This window comes from Centrocercus urophasianus, unplaced genomic scaffold (genome assembly GCF_019232065.1).
Source record: "Centrocercus urophasianus isolate 14NV4802_14NV808 unplaced genomic scaffold, USGS_Curo_1.0 seq_16, whole genome shotgun sequence".
In the NCBI taxonomy this organism is placed as follows: Eukaryota; Metazoa; Chordata; class Aves; order Galliformes; family Phasianidae; genus Centrocercus; species Centrocercus urophasianus.
Window position 1 is genome coordinate 19,308,863 of NW_024884711.1, and position 25,518 is coordinate 19,334,380.

General features: G+C 36.6%; 1 protein-coding gene across 2 annotated transcripts in view; it reads right to left on the reverse strand.

Annotated features, from left to right (window-relative positions):
• Positions 1-25,518, reverse strand: part of HDAC9 (histone deacetylase 9) — a 438,875-nt gene that overhangs the window by 394,187 nt on the left and 19,170 nt on the right. For both annotated transcript variants that reach the window (XM_042817004.1, XM_042817002.1), the window contains exon 2: positions 11,396-11,509. In XM_042817004.1, the coding sequence (XP_042672938.1) occupies positions 11,396-11,417 (22 nt within the window). In that variant the 5' untranslated portion in view covers positions 11,418-11,509. The remainder of the gene's footprint in view (positions 1-11,395; positions 11,510-25,518) is intronic.

A 25,518-nucleotide genomic window follows, 5' to 3' on the forward strand; every position in this document is an offset into this window, starting at 1 on the left:
TCCTTTAGAGGAAGTTTCATGGATCAACTGTTATGATGTAATTTCAGAAAGAAGAAAGCTGTCTCAGAAGGACTACATATAAAGAATATTTGTGCAGTTTAAAGTAAAACCAAAAAATCAATATACAACAACTGCAGATAAAAGAAAATTGGCAGAGTTACAAACATTATAGAAAAACATATTAGAATTCTAATTATCCTTATACAGGAGGTGCAGAGTCATAAATAAATAGGATGAAATACAAAGGAAAAAAAAAAAGTAATATATTTTGGGTAGAAATGAAAAAATAAACACAGTAACAATCAAACAAAACTCAGAAATATAAAGCAACATATAGAAGACTGGATAATGGTAACCCTGATCCCACTTCTGCGATTTATTGCACTAAAATTTACAGTAGCCAACAGTAAAAAGTTATTCAAAGAACAAGCAACTCCCCAAAATACCATTAAGAGTGGAAGGTGGAGATGCAAAGTAAAGATTTCTGGCTTTTTTTGTTTGTTTTTGTTTTTGTTTTTTCCAATATCACTAACTAGAAGAAGATACCCATTTTTAGGCGGCAAATGGAGAATCTAAGAGATAAAACTGAAAAATACTACAAGACTTAGTATTATCTATATCAAAAGATTAAATAAATGAATCCATCAAAGAGGAGACTGAAAAAAAAACACTAGCAAACCCTAGGGAACCCATGCTGAAGATACAAAGAGGCAAAAAGGGTAGTAGCAATCACTAGTTCTCAAATCTGCAGACTGATCAGTAGTTAAATATAATTTGTGACAAAGGACACTGGTTAGGAATTGAGAAATACCAATATGACTTGCTGCTCTGTTTTCATAGAAACTGTCTGCGAGTTGAGCAAAAAATCCCTAACATTCCAGATTCACTGAAATGAGTTTTTGCCACATAATCTTAGGTTGCCCTCCTTTCTAGAAGCCAAAATTCCCAGCCAGAAGCCAGTACCTCCAGCATACCACATCACAGCCTCAGAGATTACAGTTCTCTCCAGAATTAGGTTTTGCCCTAGGACTCCTGACAGCTGCCCAGCTAAAACATTTCTGTCAGGTTTCCTCACAGCTTAGCACACGGACAGAATAGGCATTATCTAGGAATTATGTGATTTCAAAGTCCTTTCCCTATCTGACATGAGCAACAGTTCAAAATAAGATATTTATTTTATTGATCTATTTCAGACCACAGTAAACTTTAAAAAAAAAAAATCTTAAGAGTTTACAAATCTTGTATGCATAAACTGCAGTGTATGAAGGAAAAGAAATCCATGTTTCCAGATATAAATACACATAGAATCAGGTCATCAAGATCCTGCAATCCATACTACAATCAATTTTTAAGATAGGTGTTTGCCTAGCATCCACAGGGATGATCAAGGGTTTTTAAAATGTCTTGACGTAAGTTCAAATCACAAGTTCCGTTCGTTCAGCAGAGCCTGAATCCAACCCACAACTCACACAACACAAAATACTGTCTTAAGTTTGGTCCCTTTAGACCTTCAGATTCGATATGCTACAAAGCAGTACTTAACTTCTAGATTAACATATTTCACAAACTATAACATTTCAGAGTTTGTAATGAAAATTTGAAATCATCACCAGCTTCAAAATTAAGATGCTAAAAAATAGTCCTGCTTTTTATGAGTTTCCCAATCTGAAAATTACCTGTTATAAGTGTTTTAATTATCACTACAGAAGCACTTATTCTGCAGAAACACATCTGGGCTGCTAAAGACAAAATTAGGATGTGGTGTGTGGGTAGAAGAAAAATTAAAAGTTGGTAAACACACCTTTTTTAAAGTGTTCAATATCATCAATATCTAAGCAGCTAATTTAACAAATGAAGAAATTAAAAGGAAGTTTGAAGACTTCATATTTGTATTTCTGTATAATACATCATTTTATATTTTAGGAACAGATCACTGAAAAAAAGTTTACATTATAAATTATTGCATGATCTTTCACAGAATCATCAGGTTGTAAGAGAACCTAAAGCCCATCCATATCCAACCCCTTCTGCCATGGACAGGGCTGCCGCCCACTAGATAAGGTTGACCAGAGTCCCATTCAACCTGGCCTCAAACATCTCCAGGAATAGGGCATTTCATTTCATCAAAACAAGTTTCACATGGTTCTAACTGCCTTCTGATGCATAAATCCTAATAAATAGTAAAATACTCCAGATGCTGAATTTTAAAGTGGCACTCATTATGACCGACAACGTGAACCTGTTGGTCATCTCAGCTGAAGAATGAAAAGGTCCAGTGGGCCTCCAAACTCAAGGCAGAACTGGCTTCTTTTAATATACAAAGACCAGAAACGGCCAATAAGTTGAAGATATGAAGTTCTTGGTGTTTTCCCTCCAGCTTTACCTAGTCCTAAGTAATCTTGCAGTACTGGAGACTGACCATACTTCTGCTTAAAGATTACTTGTAACCAATTCTTTTAAAGGCAGTACACAATTTCATCTTGCATCTTTCTTCTTCTCCTTGCCAATATCACTGTTTGTGTGGCTATGTAGTAAACCATAATAAGAAACCAATCCAGGCTAAAAACAATACTTTTTTTCCCCCCCTTGGGAACAGATGAGCCTGGATCAGCTCCCAGATCTGGTTCACTCTATGGCCACACAAATAAATACACCTGGAACAACTGAACAGTCAATGAGAAGAGGAAGAACCAGAAGTGCTTATTCTAGTCCACCACTGAACAAGGCCATTCTCAAAATGCAATCTCCCCTTAGTGGCTTCCTGACTTGCACAGTTCCCCTGTTCACTCTCCCACTGCTGGTTGCTCTCATGCATTCCAATGCTGACATTTCTCCATCTCCCTTCCCACACACTCACAGACACACAGCAGTGACTCCTGACACCAAACCATTTAGTACTCACTGAAGTGAATCAGCAACCTGATGAGTGAGATCATTCAGAAGCAAAATAAGTTTGCAGCTGTGTAGAGAACCCTGAGCACCTCCTACACTACTTGCATTGTCAAATATGAGTTTTAAGGGCTTTCCAAGCTAAGAGAGATATTTAAAAAATGATTTTGTTGTTTATCTAGGTACTATAAAAACAATTCCCTAAATCTTACAGTTCTGATGGCATTTTCTGAGCCTTCTGTGTGTGTCAGACTTAGCAGCCCATGGACAAAAGAGCAGGTTCCCATGATGGCTTTGCTTAGCTTCCAGCCTAGAAGTGGCCATGAGTCCAAATCCACCTGCCTATCCGTAGGAGCTGCAGCTGCTCAGACACCACAGCGGCAAGGCCCAGTACAGCATTCAGATCCCAACATCACAGTATGGGACTTGAACACTTCCTGGAATTGATGTGGCATAGTCATTTCCTTTAGTTGATCCTTTAGGTTTGAGACGCTATTTCCATCCTCTTCTCAAAGCAAACGTATGTACTTAGGGAAAGCTTCACAGTTTAGGTTGAAGAGTTTACATCAAGTGTAGCCAAGCTTCAATAAAGCAAAGCAAGATGCTCTCATTGTGCAAGTTGCATGCTACCACAAAACAGCTTAGAGTTACAGGCAGCAAAGCAGAAGCAAAGAATTATTTCCTGATTTTCCAGATTTACTTAGAGAAATGGCAGACTTCTCTTCAGTAAGAGCACATAAATACTTTTTCATATATTTTGTAACAACTAAAGCAACTTCTGGACAGCTTTCATGATTAATAGATTGTAAAGATTATTTTTGAAAAATCTTTTTCAAAGCCCTTTTGGAAATGTTGCTATCAGAATTAGAACCAGCACTCTAAGAATAGCTTTGTACGCCTAGTCTAAAGGGAGACTCAAGGAAAAGTTTAGCTCGACTCTGACCAGCTCTTCTTAGCACTGAAAAGGAAACTAAGACATATTCATTGCTGTTCAGTCAAAGCTTCTCTCTATCCCCAATACCAGATTTGGCCACCATAGCAAAAGCATTACTTAGCACTCAGCTCCCAAGCCATAGGGTTGGCAATACTCTTACAAGATATTTACCGGCTCCTTTTAATGAATATTCTACAATTTTCCTCTTACACGTCCTTGCTTCCTTTATTTGATGAAAATGCTTATTTTTCAAAAGAAGCAACTTCATCAAATGGACCCATATAACCTTAAAAAACATTTATTCCAACATAACTGATCTTAGCATTAACAGTATTAATGTTTTTCTCTAGATAATTGATAAAAATAGTGAATAATGTTAAAGCAATAATAAATTTCTAGAGAAATTTCCTAGGAAAATCTTCAGAGAATGAAAATTTTCCCTATGCACGATGCTTTCTGAGATCTGTTAGACAGTTTTTATTTCATTTACTGCTGTAATGATTTTGGATAGTGCGATTTTCAACAGATTGTCACATACTACAGAAGCCTAATTATATTCCTCAACAATTATCTTACATCAAGCAAGCTTTCTACCACCAAAAATATTAACCATTTGTTTGAAAAGCTGTAGCTTTTATTTCATCAGAATCACGTTAGCTGACACGAGTTACAATACCACATTTCATTCTCTATGGAATGCAATCTGCTGATTTGCCTTTCCTGAGATCACTCAAAATAAAAGCATATGTTTACCTTTATGTATATCTATAGGTATTTAAAACAAAATATGTTCCTAGATTTTATAACATTTAAAAATTTGCTTATACAATTACAATATTCTTGAATTATCTCCTGGTTCATGGACTCTTACTGGACACTAGTGTAACCTTTCACTGGATTTTAATATTAAATCAGCAGCAGTAATACCAATTTGAAGCATTTTTGTATTTAGTCTACAGGAAGCATTTTTTATATTTAGTCTATGAGGAAAATGACTTATGAAAAAGTAGAGAAAAGAACAAAAAAAACAGAGGGAGTGAGCAATTCCTCAAGGGGAAGAAACAATATCTATTAAAGAAAATCAGAATTAAGACAGAAAAAAAAGTGATGTAACAGCAGAAACTGGCAATATTCAGTGCCCAGCTCCTCTCTGTTCCCCCAGAATTTATTGAGGAAATTGAAATCGCTTTCAGATTGACTGCAGCAACAAGCAGCTCTTAAAAATACTAAAGATCTGAAAAAAATAAGTAATATTGAAAAGCAAAAGGAATGAAAAAATATTTCCAAAATACTAAACATCAAAATATGACTGTGATTTTAATTCCATAATTACAGGTACAGTAAAAAAAACCTGATTTTACCTAGTTGTAAATGAGTAAGTTCCACAAATTTTGAATCTGTTCTCTTTAGCAGTGAGCCAACAATGGCATATTTTTGAAAACCAGCAAGATCCCAGGGATGCTGAGAAGCTCTCTCATCCTAATCGATGGACAGCTTTCCATAATACAACACCTTCTATTTAGCAATAGTTTGCAATAGTTTGCAATAGCTACAAAGCTGCTCGTCAGTTTGGATTTCCAGGTACTTTTTCTGTATCATCTATGAATATCCTCTATCAACATCACTCGCCCATCTTCCCCAACAGAGATGATTCTACCTGAAGTAATTCCATGAACTAGTGAAGAATTTTTGGTTTTGTTTTTAATAGAAGTGGTTCAACTTAAATATTCTAATGTTATTTTTAATTTCACAGTGACAAGCATAGAACAAAATCTGAACGATCAAGATGACAGGGGGGCAGAATGGGATCACCCTGAACTTTTCTCTGGGTACAAGACAAAAACCCAGCATTTTCACATCCCCATGATCTTTACAGAAATATTTATGGACCACCATTCCTAATAGATCTTGTTTTTCTTTTAAAAAATCTGGGTAAGAAATGCTGTATTGAAGTAATTTTAAATGATCTGTTCAGAAAAGAAGCAAGGGTTAGAATCCTTGGGAACTGAACTGGTATTTATGTAACAGGAAAAAAAATCCCCAACCACACAACCATGTTAATAGGAGATACATTTCAAAACATTAGGCAGTCAGAGATAAATGAGTCCAAAATACACCCATGAGTAATAATTCACCACTTGGGTATTATTTAGTATTATAGAAAAACAAGTCTCACTTAAAACAACAGTTCAACTATTCCATGTAAGAGCAAATAAACATATATTTTTTTTCTGTCTAAAGCTTTTTCTAAATACAGACCAGTAGAAAACATGCAGTAGCAACAGGATGTAAACATTTCCTTAATGATCTTACAATTTATAACAAGCAAAGCAAACAACAAAACATCAGCATCTTCCCTGTTGGGATTCAGCATTTACTTCCTAGCCCTGCAGATTAAAAAGAGCCAAGTCCCTCCAGGTTCAGAGAGCTGAGATCAATTTAACAAGTTGCAGTGTTATTGCAAGTCAGTGTTGCTACACAGGAGACCCATTCATTGCACCATCATACAACCTAAGGAAATACTTATGTGCATTGGTGCTGCAAACAAATCCTATATAAAGGGATTTCTCAGATACTATTTCAATAAAACATGCGTAATTCTTTCTAGCTCCACATCAGGTCTTTCAATGGCCTTTCTGACATTTTAACTATCAAGGGAAAGCAATTCTAAATAAATATTTCCTCTACTTCTACACCACAGCACAAAGCTTCTGCTAATAGAAATACCTCAAGGACTTAGAGATCCCATTGGAAAATACAGAAAATTACAGCACGATGCACAATACTTTAAGCCTCCTATAGCATTTCAAGCTTTCTCACTGACAGAACAAACCATCCTTGAAATGGCTAAATTCAGCTACAGAGTTGCACTGCTTTACCGATTTGCAACTTGCTTTTTGTTTGTTTTCCTTTTGTTTGTTTTTTTAAGGTATGCTGTTTACACAGAAGAACATATGAATGTACATATATAAGCTTCATACATAAGCTTTTTAAATGTGGGCCAGATAAACTCTAAAATAAAAAGCAGAAATACCATTCTGCTGTAATCTACAGCCATGACAAAAAATACTGATGTTACAAAAACCTTAGTGACAATTCAAGTGATACAGAAGGCACAGAGACTGACTTTTATATGAAGTAGCATCCCAGTATTGAACGATAGAAAATGTGTTTTTCAATAGTCTATACTAAATGGGAATGTTTACAGCTTCTCACCAAGAAATTACATTAAACTGCTCTAACCACTGGCTGCGGCAGAATATGGCAATCTATTGCCTGAAGAGGCACAAGATTTTCAGGGGGAAAAAAAGCAAGAGCAGAAAAACATCTACTTTAATACTATTCAACACATCTCCAGCAGGCTTTTATCATTAAAACTGCTGCCCATGTCAGTGCCAATCCAATTAATAATTCTTTGGGGGTATGAGGCATTCTTCATCCACTACTGCAGAAGCTTAGAAGTAAAATGAGTGGATTCAATAAGAGCGTTCAGTAATTTTAAATCTTCTAAAACATTAACAAGTGTTAAGCATTCACACAAACGGGAGGACATTCCTATCAGTATAATCTCTTTCACTTTATTACAGTGACTACTCTTGTAGCAGAAGTTTGAGTTACCATGTGTATGGGATCTGCTGAGTCACGGCCTGAACCTCTGATTGATCACCAGAGGTGAGCACTGAGTCAGCCACAGGAGCCCAGGTGAAGGCAATTCACCTGTGCTGCCAGAAGGGGTGGAGCCTGGCTGCACCTCTCCTAGACCTATTTAAGAGCTGACTGCCAGTGGGGAAGGATCTCTTCTGGAGATCTGCTCTGCTGCCATTTTGTAAGTGAGCCCAGGATACGGGTAAGCATTCTATCTAGTCTCTTTTTGTTATCATTATCTGCTTTGCCAAACTCTCTTGTTATAATTACGAAATAAACATCTTAATATTCACTGATTATACACCATGAAAAGGCGACAAAACACAACAGAAAACACATCTTGGAATCTTTCGAGTAGGAGAGAGAAGAAATACTGAAATAAGCTCATCCTGATTGGTACACAGCATTTACCCTTAGCAGGGCACAAGACCGGAGTTCAGATAAAACTTGCCTCATTTCAAGCTTTTAACGAAGGCCACTATTCACTCTAGAAGCCCTTCGTAGTCAAAAACAGGTGGGGAGGGAGATAAGCAAGTCATCTTGTAGATGTGCTTCTATATCCATGTACTAGTCTACAGACACTAGAAAGCATTGACACATGAAGCAACACCACTAACTCCTGCATCAACAGAAGACGATTATTTCCCAAAATCCATATCATGCAAAAGACAGGGACTAAGGAAAAGAAAAATGTGGATTCTGCTAGTGATATTGTCCTTGAATTTCATAACCCTGTGTGTGCAACAGAGGTGTTTTGACATGGTTGGTGATATAATGAAGTTTCCACAGGTAAACACTGGCAATGGCAGAAATGTTGGCATCTTCCTTAAAACTAATAAATAACTAAATCCAAGTGCTTTCACAGCTCCAAGAGGAACAAGCCTGCAATTTGAACTCCTAAGAGGCTTATACGCAAGCTATAAAGCCACGAATTTTCCCATTAGATAGGAAGAACTCCAGCATGGCACAGTAAAACAGTTCTCTTATAAAGCAAAGACCCGACTATCAGGTTGGCCACACAAACTTTATCTTATTTTAAAAATCCTAATTATTCCTTTGCTCATCTTTCCATTGAACAGTAAAATAACATTCCAACATCTCACTACAGTTCAGGAACAGAAGTCCATAAGCACGTTCAAGTTCTGTGATTGTGCAGTTGTTAGCAGCATACAAGAGCTCAGAGAGATAATAGAATTAAGTCCTCTATCCTCAAAATCTGCTCTGAAAAGTGTGCAGGTAGAAAATGGACAATGTACTGAAGACTATTAAGTAGATTTTCATTAAGAGACTACAGAGCATTTTGTGTGTTGAACAAATAACAGATCCTTCTGAGAAATAACATGTCAACATACAATTCACACTGTATGATACTGCATACATTTTAGGAAGACTAATTAAAGTTTTCCAGGCAAACATAATAATGGCATTTTCTGACTACTTGACTTCTTATTAAATCTCTCAAATACCTTTTATACATTGAAATTAAGCTACTAGATACAGATACGCTGAATTTGGTAGTCTTATTCTCTTTAGCAGATCTGAGATTTCATTCCCCCTGCTGTCTGTCAACCTCTAATGTGATTTCCCAAAGGTGCTAGAACTTCTCCAGCGAGATAACACAGCGATAAGTATTTTAAATGAAATCCTGGCTCTGTACAATGTACTGCATTGTTCATATGTGAGGACATCAGTGTAGTGCTATAGGCAACAAACAGTGAGCCTGCTTCCCTTCTGAATCAGAAAGTAAGTTCAGTGGTCAGGATGTACATATAAAATGTATATAAACCATTCTATCTCTTAAAATCTGTACGAAAGCTAAAAGATGTGCTGCATAGCTAATAGCTCTCAGAAAAGCAGAGAATATCGATTTAGAAAAATGAAAATTAGAACAGATGTATACAGTAGATGCATGTTTCACATCTCCAAATAGGAAAGCATGAAGACTCAGTTTGTACCAGAAGTTAGAAGCAATGAAAGTCACTTCCGTTATACACTGTGCAAGCTTCCTGACAAGTTCTTTTAAAAATCTGAAGTTCTCAAAAGCACTAACAGAACACATAACAATTTTTCATTCAAAGTAGGCAACTCACCGTGTTCTTCAAGCTGTTGCTCAGTGTTTCAGCTGTTTCCTAGCCAACTAATTCCCATCAGCAGGATAGATAAATCCACAATCACTAGTTCAGAAATTATTTCAATATATTTCTACTTTCCAGAAGAATGCTCTAAATACGGCCAATGGAACAGAAGTGCTATCACTTGTGTGATATTCATTAAGAAATCTGTGAACTTAAGATATTCCTATCTTATGGTTCCTGCTATGAGATCAGCACACTTTGCTTTGTCTTCCCTTTTCACGCCAATCAGTGGCTTAATTTTCCACAGATCCTTTTATGTGTCAAAGATACTTAACTTGTTTTCACACTGAACTAATTAAAACAAGGAAAACTGAACATAATATACACTGAAGCAATACCAAAATTGTTGGTGGAACTCAGTTGGGATGTCGGGTAACTGATGATAGTGAGTCTGGGAAGAGTAGACTCTAAGGACTACCTTTAAAGACATTTAGGCATCCAATTTCTTTTGAAATATTTCTAAAATGCCTAGATTCCTTTACAAGTAACCTTGTTATATTGAATGCTTCTCCTTTATTGGATTTAGAAAGACAGCAGATATGAATGCAACATTTATGTTTTCATAGTAATGAGATTACTGGAAAATTTACTACTTTTTTTTAATGAAAACCAGCTTCATTTTGGCTACAGGCTTCTGTATACCATCTACTGCAAGAAAAGATACATTGGAAAGGGATCAAATTGAATGATGTATCTTGGAACTTGAACTGTACATTTAGGAAAGTATAAAATAATTTCTTACTAGTTACTTGAATACAGATAAAATAAAGAAATGCCTCTATACTGCCTATCCCATGACGATTTATATGGATAATTCACTGCATGTACTGAATCACATTGCAACAAAAAAGCATGAAACCCAGCTGTTTTACTCTATGTAAGAGCAATTACTGCCATATTTCAACTCTACAGACAACAATTCTCCAAGAAACCTCAATGAATTATATTTCTAAGAGATAGGGCATCTAGCACATAAACAGAGCTTACTGTTACAGCATTTTCCCTGACGCTTTTATAAGCTGTTTGTACAAAAGCAAAGCAGTTATAAAATAAGCCACCTGTAAAGGGTTATTTTATCAACAGTACTAGGAATAGATACATGGAGTGTGGGTGAATGAAGTGTGAACCATATGCAACACTGCACAGATTTGAACTGGGGACTCTCACTTCTCAAAAGGGCTCAAGTCAATGCATGTTCCATATGCAGCATTCTTTCTTTGGAAGTTTGAACACAGGCTATAAGGCTACAGGTACTAATATTTCACTATCTACTGCAGATTTACCTGCAGTAGCTCATTTTCCAGGCATGAGATGAAGCACATCCAGAAACCCCTGTTAGGCAGCCATAAAGGAAGAAGCTCTGCAGTGAACGCCCGGTGTGGGCAAATACAGCTTTAGAGCTAAAAACAACAGAATGCCATCTGCATTCTTTCTTTAAAAAAAGAAGTTGTGCAAATATAAATGTAATCACTAAACACAAGTATTAAAAATTAAAACATTTAAAAATAGTTATTCATGTCCAGATGTGATTATTCAATTTCTTTATAAGATTTACAAAAATATTTAGAAAGCACTGGCTTAAAATTCTGATAAGACGCTCCCCGAAAAATAGCCTTTTTCACCTGCATAGTCTCTATCTTGTTTTTTAAGATAGTCACATCTTATGAATTGTAGCTGGCATATCAGTCATTTGCCAAATCCATTTCATCACCACAAAGTTCTGTACATCCTAACACAGGACAGTATTCTTCAGGAGTGGGGTGCAAAAAAAAAAAGAAAGAAGCAGACTGACCTGGTTGTGTTGTGGAGCTCATTGCTGTTGATGGAATGATAACTTGTTGATGGTGTAAAGTCAAACTGGCAGATGTTGTAGAGACTTTGAGGTTCTGTCTGAAATGGGGTGGGTCTGTGGAAAGTAAAGAAAAAAAGTCTATATTTGACCTATACATTAACAACATGCTATTTTAAGAGATGTCAATCACTATTACACAGAATATCCAAAATCCTTATCAAGACTAAATGTTCTTTCTGTCACATCAATTTTTACTCTGAATTCAAAATCAAAGGACCACTGAAAACATGATTAAAACTGAAAATCCTTAAGCTTCAGGGCAGACTAGATAAATTTCTATTAACAGTCCTTTTATAGCCACAACACAGTGTGAGAAAGAAAAGACTGAACATATCATTTATCTTTCCAGCAAGATCAGGGAATTTTAAGAACTGTTTGAAAGAGTTTGAAAGACTTGAAGAAAAAGGGGTCATATCCTTACAGCTAAGCAGTGGCTAATTCATAATTTTACTGCAGACTTTTGCAGTCAGCCTTGAAATGTGAGCATGCAGAAGCAGAGCCATTTTCAAAAGCCTTTCTGGAAGATGTACTGTTTCCTTTATCTCTAATATTTACATAGTTTAGAATAGAACTCACTGAAATAATTCGCATAGTTTAATGGATCTTCCACTACTAGCTAATGACATCTCTGACACTACCAAGACAGCTCCTAATAGCGTGGGCTGCTCGGGAGCCAGGCAAGGAAGTTTTTGCAATTTTGTTGTATCTTTTCACAGCCCAATTGCACTCTCAGCTCAAAGCAGAAGCAGAGGTAATAATACTCCTCTAATATTCCCATCTGCTGAAAGTTTTAAGCTGCAAAGAGGAGGCCATCAGGAAATGAAAATATATTTCCATTCAAGCAGGATATAAACAGCATAATGGGAAAGAAGAGAAGGTTGTAGTGTATTACAATGACTGCAACTACCCTATTCAGCCACAGTTCCTGAAGTATTTAAGTAGCCAAAGATATTCTTAGTGCTGAATATTTTAGCAGCTTTTGTTACTTTTTTAAACCACCAACTGCACATTTAGTTTCAAGCTGAGCTCAGCCAAATTTCAGCTAGTGACTTATATTTTAACCAATTACAATCATTTAAGTATAGCTTAACTATCATTTGAGAAAGGGAAGGTCACACTTAGACATGTAACTTCTGCTTTTATATCCACTAAAGTAGCCTGCACAAACAGGCATGCTATTTGGACACAGCCAGTGTTCCAGCAGACAGCATCCGGAGAACTAAGATTCATTATACTTCATGGAAATCCTGAGTACTTTTCTTTGCTTACCTTGTGCATCAAGTTTTTTGAAACATTAGATGTAACCGCTATTAAACTGAACAGACTCCAGTGTTAATCTAATCCAAAAGCTCTATTTGTGCATATCTTTATGCTGACTGATGCAAGCAGTTACTTTCCCACCTAGCTTCAGGAAATTTCAATGAGTACAAGTGCACAATTCAGGCTAGTGGAGTTTTAAGATTATTATTTAATTTCATTTTAGCAGCTACAAAGATAATGAAGAAGATTTTCCAGGAATCCAACACACATTTATTCAGTATCCAGCCTCAGTTGCTGATTCTTTGGTATCTCATAGAAGGTAATGGATATTAACACTTAACTGTGACCTTTAACAGAATGAATTTTCAGTAGAGATTTAAACTAAACATTACAGAAAAGTCTGAACATTGCGATTTGCCAGTACTCTGATAAAAACACTTTTATGATCACAAAAGCTAAAACTATTATTTCTTTTGACTTCAATTCACATAGATCTTCCTATCTTATTTTTTGAACTAGTACCACTAGTACAACACGCCATCGGCTCAGAATTTTCTCAAACAGCTAAGCTTTCATTTCACATCAAATCTTCACTTCTTCCCCTCAATAAAAATAATCGCATGTAATTTTTGATTCCTATGCAAGGTAGTATGCTTGGCATGTTTCTTTCACAGCAAATAGTGATGCTCCACATTCCATCAACACAATAGCAGTGCCTATACCAAACTACTGCATTAGGGACACCAGTTTTGCTAAAACTCTATAGAGTTAGGGAAGTTAAACAAGTTAGACATACACAAACCCATGTGAGCTGACGGTTGAGATACTCTGATGAGTGCCAATGGAGATAGCTAATGTCAATTCAAGACCACTCAGACTACCTTGAAAAGTCTTGGCACCAAGGAAGGTTCATAAAGACCAGAAATAAATGCTATTCCTATCTTAACGTAGGGCAACGAGGAGAACATGGAGAGCTACAGGCTAGTCATACTCTGTTCTATTCCTGGGAAGATGATGCAGTAAATAATCTTGGAAATAATTTCTAAATACCTGAAGGATAAGTTAATGATGGGAAGTAGTCAAAATGTATTTAAGAAAGAGAACCATGCCTGGCTAACCTAATGGCCAGCTGATTTGTTGAGAGTAGTGGACATGATTTATCTTGAAATTAGCAAGGCTTTCAGCACCATCTCCTGTGACATCCTCAGATGAACTGGTGAAACACAGACAGGTAATTAGGTAGGCTGAATGCCAGGCTCAAAAGGAAGCGATCTGCAGCCCAAAGTCCAGCACTGACTCTGGTGAAGTACACCAGGAGGGATACTGGCATCTAGCTCAAGGCTTTGTAGTGCCAGTGTCGCATGAAAATATTAGAGTGAGAAAACATTGCTAATACTGAAGACACTGGAATGTCCTTCACATAAGGTGAGGCAGAGAGAGAAACAGTTGCTTAGAAAGGAGAGGAGAAAACTCAGGGAGAGCCTACCAGTGTGCATAAATGCCTGATGGACTAAGAAGCAAAGGTAGAGCCAAGCTTTTTTAGTGATGAGAAGTGACAGAAGAAGAGATACTGTGCACAAACTGAAGTATGGCAAGTTCCATCTAAACATTAGAAAACACTTTTTCCACCGTTAGTGAGGCCAAACACCTCTTAACAGGCTGCCAAAAGTCTGTGGAGTCTCTATTCTTGGAGATATTCAAAGTCTGATTGTAGACTATGTGGGGCAGCCTGCTCTATCTGACCCAGCCTTAAGGAGGGTGATGGACTGGCTGTCTCCAGAGATCCATTCCAGAGTCCATCCTCAGCTACTCTGAAACTTAATGATCAGCAAGCTAAGGATTTTTCCCTTCCAAAATCATCACAGAGAGCATCAGAACTGAATAATCATTGAAGCTAAACCTTCTGAGAATAACTCCCATGTAATAAAACATTCCTCTGGGATCTCCATAAAAAGATTTCTGTTAACTAATTTTGTGAATTCAACTGCACTGGTAATCTTATATTTTATGAAGTGATGTTAGCATCCTGCCTGATACTCTATTTCCATATATTTCTTGGAAATGCAAAAGTTTCATTAAGTCAAGTGTTATTGCTCAGGTTCAGTTTTAACAACTCCTTACAACTATGATGGAAGACTCATATTATCAGACTTCGCATTTAGAACCATGAAAAATTCCCATCATCATATACAGAATTACACCATAACACAGAGAATCTCTTTTAAACGCACTTCTACTTATAAGCTGATATGCTTCGTTTCTTTCCTTTAACTAAGGAAACATCATACAGTATGACCTGCAGTGCCATACGTTAGCATTGAATCAAAGGGGAAAAAAAAAAAAAAAAAGAGTAGCTCTGGCCACAGTAGATTAAAATTTTATGTGTAAAATATAAAATCATGAAGATAAAGCGATTGCAGGGCTCATTATATATTATCTCCAACTCTTAAGGCAATCCACTTTCACTGGACAATAACTCATCTCTTACTCGTTAGCCAAGTTATCACAGAATCATCCAGATTGGAAAAGATCTTCGAGACCAAGTTCAGTCTTCAACTCAACCTACCAAGTCCCATTACTAAATCATGTCCCTTAGTGTCACAACTTCATCATAGCCCAGTATACAGCAAATTACTTTCTACATTTCGGTGTATCACTGGAGGTGATGCAATACATCAGTGACTTGTGTTTGTGATCCTGAATGAGCAAAACTCAGGAACAATGATGCTACTCCTTGTACTTCAAAAGAAATTCAGTGGTTTATGTACTCCAAAGGATAGTTGCAGCTTTGAAAATGTTACAGAAAAGCAGGGTGAAACAGAATTTAGATTTTCATGCCCAGTGGCCACCATAAAGCTTATGTTTCCCATTACCATAAACAGATACAACACTTTTAAAAAGAAATAAGCAAATCAATTAATGCCATTCCTTTTAACTGTCATCTTTCACTCTGCTATTCTGAGACTGCATTCACAGACTACCTTTTTTTTTTTTTTCCTATCTCGTGCCTATATTTCAAAATTCCTTAGAGAACTGAGTTTCTGAAATAGGATATAGTGAACACAAGTTAAGAGGATTCAAATGAAATAGATATTTCTACTTCCATTTCCCTCTTACCTAAGATGAATGTTTCATGCGCCCTTCTGAAATGATTCCATAGGCACATAGTTTTCAAAACTACTTCCCAGAGGTGTCTCTAGGATTTTCTCTTCCAAGAGAATTCTCTACAAAAATTCAAATTATGTCTACTTGTAAAGGCTTTTAGAAAGTCATTATGCAGAGATTTTGAAAATAAAAAATATAGAATGCTACACTTCATTAAGTTATGAACAGTTTCCCTGATCACATCTCGTTGATTCTCTGCTGAATATACTGTTTTAAAATAGCTCTGTTACTTTTTGACAAAGTTTTTCTCTCTTATTGCTGTAGGTCATTCGCCTCAAGGAAAGGAACTGTAGTAACTTCTCACAACAGCTTGTGTGTAGAAACTAAGCATCAGCTTATCAGAATAAATACAAATGCTGTTATCCACTGAGCAGTTGGGCAAAATGCATGATTAAAAAAAAAAACTGAAAGTTAAAAAACCCAACAAAATAACAACTGCTCACTACAGTGCACAACGGTTAGGAAAAAAAAAAAAGATTTCTTTCAAAGAACTTTTAAAAAAAAAAAAAAAAAAAAAACTTGAATGAGTATTTCTAGTACATGTAATGAAAATTAGATGCTAAAAATAATAACCAAGCTACAGATCTTGTTCAAAAACACTGCATGGCAGTATTACAACTAGACAATAAACTACAGTGGACATATACTAAATTCACCAATGTAAGCTAACTCCAAAGTAGCAACATCCAACCCTTTTAACTTTACGTGAACCATCTGAGTATGATTAGAAAGCTGACATATGGAAAAGGAGAAAAATAGGACCACAAATATTTAGAATTCACACCAACATCTTAACACAAAACAGATATCACCTCAAAAAAGCAAATCAGTTATTAATAGCTATGTGCTTCTTTATTGCATTTTTACCACATTTGGTTTACAAATATAAGAATAAGGTAAACTAAAACCATGGCATAATGCAGCATAACACTCTTAGGCAGTAGCCTTTATATGCCAAACAGTGCAAACTTCCTGGCAGCATTATCAAAGTCAACTACAAGAGCTACTGGGATATGTAACTGCATTCAGAGGGAATTTAGGTCTTCCATAGACCAAGCCTTCAGTATCCTATGCTCAGTTCAGGATTAAGTATCTCACAAGAAGTGATTCAGGCACCTTATTCTTAGTTCGGTACCCACTTAACTTTTGAAGTCAATAGCAGTTTTGCACTATATATAACACCAAATCTGTCAATAAGGAACTACTCCATCCACAAGATCTGGGCTGTTGCACTATTTTAGTTCCCCACTAAAATAATTTTTTATTCTGCCAAGCAGATTTTTGTTTTTTGTTTTTTACTGAGCCTGTTAGTAATCCCCAGACATGCTACCATATAACTAACTTTAGTACAGAATGGCACTGGGTGGCAGGAGGTGCACCGTGTTATGCAACTCGGATGATGTGGTCAATTCATTTCCCATTCAAGAAGAATACTGGCTAGGTGTTGGTGTGTCTCAATATACCAGCAGCACACCTGCAAGGACACCAACCCCCCCCCCGCCCCCTCCCTCGCCACACACACACACACACACACACACACACACACACACACACACACACATTTAAGTTGCTTCTACTGGATGCAGAGCCAAGAAATTTACATTATTTCTTTTGAAAAGTTACATCATCATGCTTTTCCAGTCACTCATACACAACATCACAGTTTCATAGCTCACATATTGTGAGCATACTACTTATGTAATTCTACACAGGAAATGTCAGACTGCTAAGACAGCAAATCCTTCTCTCTGAAGCCCTCTCAAGCAAAATAGCCATCTAGCCATTTGGTCAGTCTCTTTTGCACTCACCACCTACTGCACAGATGAAGTAAATAAGATTTCTGAACAGCAAGATATGATGATGCCTTCCATCAGAAAACAGTCTTAGGCTTCAATCATCAGGATTAAATGATGCGCTTTCAAGCAGCTGCTTGAACTTCTGCAGTGCCAATTATGACTTCTCACTGAAGCCAGTAGGAAATACAATCTATCTGAAAACATTTTTTTTTGTCAGCTTCATCAGACTTTTGAACTGGTTCCCCTTGCAGCTGCAGAAATGTTTCTGCTGCAGCTTAGGCTATCCTGCTTCCCTCCTCCACACTGCTCCCTCAGCTCCTTCACTTTCCAAGCACTAGCATAAAGTCACCTGGATAAGATGTGCAGTGTCCATCATTGGAGGTATTCAAAACCCATTTGGACACGGTCCTAACCAGTTTATTCCAGTTGAACATGCTTTCTGCTCTGCCATTGAATCAGATGATCTGACACACACAGACCATCTCTGGTAGGGAATTCTATGCTGGTACGGTCTACTGCCCTAAATACTAGGGTGTGGAAAAGCATGAGATAGACATAGCTAAAGGAAAGCATTCAACCTTTATGTACATATAATTTTTTTTTCCAAAAAGCTGTATTTAATAAGCTACTGCAAGAAATTATAGAGCATAGAATATCAGAATAAAATCTCAAATTCTAATTTTTTTTATCCTACTCCTCTTCTCCAACACTACCAGGACCAATTATCCAGATAGAGCTGAGGTACCTAATAGACCAATGCTTTGTATCAGACTATAAGAAGATTTTTAAATTTGCCTTTGAAAAACTTTTAAGACGACTTCTGTAGAGCAAAGGCAGATCTTAATGAGAGCAGGAGTACAGAGACTTGCACAAGCAGCGTGAGCTCCACGCTGCTTATTTACACTGTGCTTCAGGGGGTATTTGATGCAAGACTTCAATAATCAATAATTTATTACCAATCTTCATCAATAATTTATTCACATAACGATGATTCAAAAAAATTCTTTAAAAATACATGAGATTTAAATTTGATTTTTAACTATGGAAATTATTAATTATTGGTTACAGTAGAATATAGGAAAGAAAGAAGGAAGATCATGGCCTGTTTATTCTATGTTTGCGTACACACAAAACAAACCATAAGCTTCCTCTTCTAGTTAACTAGGATAAATTAAAAAGAAAAAAGTAATGAATTTCATGGAGCTAAAGAAAGAATTCTACAGAAGCTGTGTAGCAAGAATATGAACCTTTCACTAAAGCTGATGCTTTAAAAACTCTTATTCTGGACATCTTTCAATGATTGGTTTATCTACAGTAGATTTTTGCTTTTCTTCACAAAACAAACTTATGATTAAAACTGATGTTTGTTAAGAGTACGGTTGAACAGAGGCTAAGTGACACTAACTTTGATTAACACTTCTGCATTGTCAGCAGTGGAATACAAGACTTCCACATCTGTTAGCTGTTAACAGATTGTATAATCAGTGAATATACAGATGTTATAATTATGAAATAAACAGGAGAGTTCGGCTAAGCAGGCTATTATACCAAAAAGAAAATAGATAGAGCGCTTACTCTTGTCCTGGACTCGCTGCAAAACTCCACAGGAGGAATCTCCTGAAAGAAATCCTTCCCCACTGGCAGTCAGCTCTTAAATGGGTCTAGGAGAGATACAGCCAGGCTCCACCCCTTCTGGCAGCACAGCTGAATTGCCTTCACCTGTGCTCCCAGGCCTGACTCAGTGCTCGCCTCAGGTGATCAATCAGAGGTTCAGGCTGTGATTCAGCAGTTCCCATACACAGACAATCTGTTAATCTGTCAACTGGCTCCTGCCAGTGTTATTTTCATGTAGGATCAGCTTTCTATGATTGATCAATCATAGATCAATAATCAATGTGAAAAAAAAAAAATTAAAAATTAAAAAATAAAATCAAGAATTATCTTTGCTGATTTCTAAGTTGATAATATAGAGGAACTTGCCAGACACAACATAAGAGAACTAGTGGTGCACCTGTCTGATGAACTGAAATCATAAACCAGAACTCAGGAGAAAATTCTGACCTCTGCTGTAAATATACATAATGGGAAAACCTAAATACATTCATAATTATCATGGATGCTAAGTCTTCTTCAGAGGGGTTAAAGAAAGTCCTGCCCTACCCTTCCTCTCCCCTCTGAGGAAAAGAACCCCAATCAAAATGCTCCATTTTACCCATCAGATAATTTGAGTATGAACAACTGTAAGAAATTTAAAGCAAATATTTCTGTACATTCAATTATTCACACAAAAGTTACAAATGTACGAATTCCTGATACATATATCAGTTTCAATAGGAATGTTTAAAAATTGTATCTAGTGACAAGCTACAAGTAAATATCAGGAAAACTTTGTATCCATTCTCTTTTGCACTTAGTTACAAGCATTAAAAAAAAAAAAAAAAAAAAAAAAAAAAAAGCTTCTTTCCAAGTGACTCAGTTTCCCTGCTTGTCACAATTCCAACTACAGCATGTATTTTAGTTTGAAAGATTTCACATGTAGTCATTTAAGTTTCAGCTATGTGTATTTGCTCCATCAGCACTAAAACTTGATTTTGAACTGCAGATTTAATATACTTGAGGCCTCAAGAAAAATCACACCTGAAACCAAAGAGTCCCATAAAGACTTATTCAAACAAGAGCAACCCTGTCTGCATGAAAACAGTTTGAATTAAAAATTGAAGTTTTGGCAAACACATCAGTACGTGCACTGTATAACACTACTGCTGTCATTAGTTTAAACAATAAATAGATAAATAAAAATTCTAAACAAGTTTTTCTAACATTAAAAGCTTGTGGTTTTTATTTCCTATTCTGTCATAAAGAGCAGCCTGAATACCCATAGAACAGACCACATCTCCTGACAAACATACTAAATTCAGGTGTTGGCCCTCAGCTTGTGAATTTTTTTATTAACTTTATTCCTTTTAATCTTTTAGGAATTAACAGGTGGAGGATGTCAAGCAGCCAAACAAATAATTCATTTTATGCTTCAGTGAGATTGTACTCCACTTGCTGTTGCATCTCAGTGAGAAAAAAAAAATAGCTAAAGGAGGAGTAATCACCTTATTAAAAATAATAATGACTATTCCCTATGATAACTGGTAGGTGACACAGAACTTAACCAAATTTATCACATGCCAATTTTTTTGGTGTTGTTACTCACAAGCATTACACAATGCAACGATTTTAAATATTGCTGTGCAGCCTTGAAAGTCCAAAAGCATCTGAAAGTGAAGAGATATGTCATATGTCAAAAAAAAGGATTTCCAGGTTGCAGAGGCGATTCTAAATCAAAGCATCACCTGTCAAACTAATGTAAACAAAGCTAATGTCAAACAAAATAAGACATTCCTTAAGCCTTTGGGACTCAAATGAAAGTGCACAGACACAGAGACAGGAAGGGGATACAATAGGTGGCGGAGAGGGAAACAGCCTGATTTCTAGCACACATTTTGGGATGGACAAAACAAGGCAAACAAATTTTCTTATGCAACATTCACAGACACGGGATGTTCCATTTGTAAGAAAAAGAAATTCAAAACTGCAGTCACCAACAGTTATTCCAAACTCGTATATTGCTCCATTCTGAACTAACTGGAATTAAGATAGAAACCAGAGATGCAATGTTTATGAGTGTGCCAGAAAGGAAGAGTCTTTTAGGGAATTACAAGATATTCAACACAGAATTTAACAGTCCAGTTTTCAGAAAACTCAAGTTTTAAATTAATATGAACATAATTTCTTACCATCCTCCTCGCTATAAAAAAAATTACATATATATCCAAATGAACAATAGCTCGCCCTTTAGGTGTAAGTCACCTTGGTCACTGCATTTCTGTAGAAAGGGAGAAGTTAATGAAACTGGTCACAGATTCTTTTTCCATGACAGACAGGAAGCACAAGAAAAAAAATAATTAAAATTGTAGCATTATATTTGGATCTAGTGCCAAGCCCTTGCAGCAAGTAACACCAGATGCACAAACAGAAATAGTTTTTATGTTCTTGGACTGGCAAAGGCCCAACAACCTGTCCGCAGCCCATGGCAGCTCATCCAGTGGCAGATTTCCTGCTGCAGCCTCCTGACAGCAGGCACTTCTCTCACCTACCACACTGCAAATAAAGATAGAAATGAGTTTCAAGAGAAGTTTCATTACACTCAAGGATACTACACATACCTTACAATGCACTTAAAGAGCAAATAAGCATCACAATGAAATATTTTTCAGTATATCTGTCTGGTTTTCTTCAAGTTGAGATTTTTTCTTTTTTTAAATAACATGGTAATAAAACCCCTCCCAACCCATGGACAACTTCCTGTTCAGAATTATCTACACAAAGTTACAGCAAATTAAAACCTAACGCAAATTTGAAAGCAGAACAGCAAAAAATTGTCCTACCTAAAGGAAAATGCCTGATCTAATTACTCACAGAGCAACGCACATTAAATAGACATAGAAACCTTAAGTAAAGTTACAGATACTAATACTGAAGGAGTTCCTTACTTGACATCAGCTATACTTTAACAGCAATATACAATTTGAGCTTAAAACTAGCAATTAGAGAACAGCATTGTCCCACAGCTGGAAGAAGCTGCTTTCCTCATGAATGCAAACATCCCTAACCATAAACCTGTGGCTAAAGCTCCTGCGTAAAACCGGATGAGGTCTCTCGACAAACGACTTTGGCGACGTCATCTCCTCTTGGAAGCCGTTCACATTCCAAGGGAGCCAAATGGGAGGTCACGTCAGGCTCTGAAAACAACAGCTAGGCCAGAGTGGCATAGAACTTCTTTTCATGGATCTCTGGTCTAAGGACTGAGCAAAACCAAGAGGCACTGCGCAGGATTCGAGACTACAGATGTTTCTGATTAACACAGCAATCAGAAAATTGAAGAAAATATATGATCTAGTTAACTGACTGAAAATAAACTAAAAGAAAATGAGTAACCTTCTATTTACCCACTTATTGGAGTGTTCAGCTATTTCAGTGCTAGCCAATGACCTGCCTTCACAGTAAAATGTAGAACTCTTTTCATGGAATGGATTCTACCTTGGGCAAATAATTTCAGTTCACATTTATTGTGTTTCTAATTTGAAGAAGCTAGAAGAAAGATGAATTGATGCTTCTGCTAAAAAAATTAAAGTTGCTATATAGGTGTGAAGTTCAACACTGGTGAAAGAGCTACTTGTGGGAAATTGAAAGAAACCTTATCAGTGAGTTATAGCACTTCTAACACTACCACAAAGAACTCCATAAACAACAATAGGGTAAGCAGACAATAGAAGCTATGCTGCCAGAGGTCAACAGCATGCACACTTTTCAGGTCTGCAGATACTTCAGTCATCCACGTATTTTAATAGTATTTTAGCCATTTGATCACCTTACAAAGTTAGTTTTGTGGGTATTCTTCCCCTCCTTTTTCCTTCTTCTACTCCCTAGAAAGGTAGAAGAGATCACTGGCAAAGCTTTCTAAGGCTGACAAACTTCATTTTCAACATCACTTTTTTTTCTCCTCCCTCCTTCCTTCTCCTTTTTGGTATAAGCAGGAAGAAATCCTGTTTCCCAGAGGCAGGCAGAGAGATCTGCTGAGAAAGAGAAAAAATAATTCTGAAGCTCAGAAACAGAGCAGGAAACAGAAGAGGGCTTGGAAGAGGTTATAAGAATTCACTAAGCTGCCAGAAAACATCCTGAATGACAGTTCTGAGTTCTATCCCAAGATTTGCCTTCAGCTAAAATAGTCAATTGTGATAAAGGGACAAGGAAAAGAAGCAGCAAGTGAAAGTACAGCAGCATTCAAAAAATGCAGAATTTTCCTTCAGAAACAAATGGAACCATCAGCAGAGGAGAAAAACAAGGGGGAAAAAGGGAGGTGCAAGCAACTCATGTAAGAGGCAAGCCACACAACCCACAGTTTCGAGTATTTTTTTGATGTTTAAATAGATCAAGACTACAAACATCTACATTTTGGCAAGAGTAATGCATTCTCGGGGAAATGAAAAATATATATTAATGCAATAATAAAAATCTGATCCAGGTAAAATTTAAAGGTACAACGTGCTACTACTTCAACTTCATTGTCTTGAGCTCTTGGACCATGAAAAAAAAAGTAGTATCTATTGTCTTTGTTAATTTTTCATGTTTTTTTTTTTTTTTTTTTTAATTATTAACAACATAAAAAAAAAAAAATCAACATATGCAGGCAAGATAATCAACATGCCAAGACTTGGGAAAACATTCATTGGCTTTGCTTTTTCTTCCTAGTCTCATGACCGACTTCAGCAGGGAAAAGCAACAGACAATGATAAAAATACATAAAAAGGCTTTTTCATGATGCAATTCACACAGCAAAAGAATAAAGTCAGAGGAACAAAATTAAGGGGCATTTTCCAATGGTGCAGTAACTTTTCCAAGGAATATTTGCTTCCACTGTCTGTGAAAAAAAACACTTTTCTCAGGAAGGAGAGACTTCAGTTACCTATGTTTAGGCACGGAACTCATAATTAAACGTGGGCACCTGCCAAAAAAAACGCATTACAGACTACAGCAGCTTTGATGAAAAATATGCACTATTAGTGTTCCTCTGCCACACTAAAACCTCAGTTAAGAGAGAGAGAGAGAGAGAGAGAAGCATTTAAAGCTACAACTCTGCTTTCTCAAAATGAGATGTCAGTCCCACAATAAACATAATATAGATCTGTAGAATTTATTCCACTGATGGAAATATTATTTGCACTACTATAGTTTAGGAAGTTAGAGTAGAAAACAAACTCTTTCATTTAATTCTATGACAATGCATATTTTTAAACCACACTGCTCAGAGTACATTTTACACCTTACCCTCTATAAAACCACAGTACTGTAATAATACATGCATCCCCTCTGTATGTGAAAGAGAAAAAACTGACAGCAACTCCAGATTTTTCAGAACTCACCAAGTTCTCCATTCTAAATCACAGTTTATGCAAAAGTGATTCTAATCTTCGCTCCAACAGTTGTGTTTAAATTAATGGATGCATAGCTGTCTACATCCTACTTCACATTTCCAGAGCAAGACTTGAACCCTATCAATACACATTGCCATAAACTAACCACCACAAAAGGCTCATTACCATTAATAACTTTGTTAAAAACTGTATACGTGTCCCTTCACCTCCTGGTAAAAGAAAGCTCAAAAAACCTTCAACAGTGCTGGCCACCTCCTTCCTTTCCTTATCTCTTGTCTTGGCAAAAGATAGGGAGACCATTTTCAGTGCCTGTACAAAAGCAGGAGCTGTGACAGTAGCTCTGCAGGACCGTGAGGCATTGTCCAGTGAACATCTGCACCAACCTACTTCTTTCACATGTTTATCTCTCTTTACTGTTCCCATACAGATAACAGAGTACGTGGATATCGGTAATAAAGTGAAAAAGCTGTGTCTGTGTAAACTTTACAGTGCATTTCATTAAAAAAAGCAAATAAAAGAACTGCTCTAAGGACTCATGTCAGAGATGCTGCTACCTGTGTGAGTGGCCCATGATTTAACAGGCACTGGTCACCTCTTCTTCCATGGTACCAGTTGAAATAACCAGGTTAAGCTGAGAGGTAGAAGAATGCAAGCATAAGAAACATAGAATCATAGATTTGCTCAGGTTGGAAAAGCTCTTAAAGATCATTAATTTCAACCACAACCATACTACCCTTACTCTAACGACAGCTAAATCATGTCCCTGAGCACCAAGTGGTTTTTAAACACATTCAGGGACACAAAGGAAACTTTCCTTCAACATGTCTAGTAGATTTGCATCTACCATCTTACAAATAAA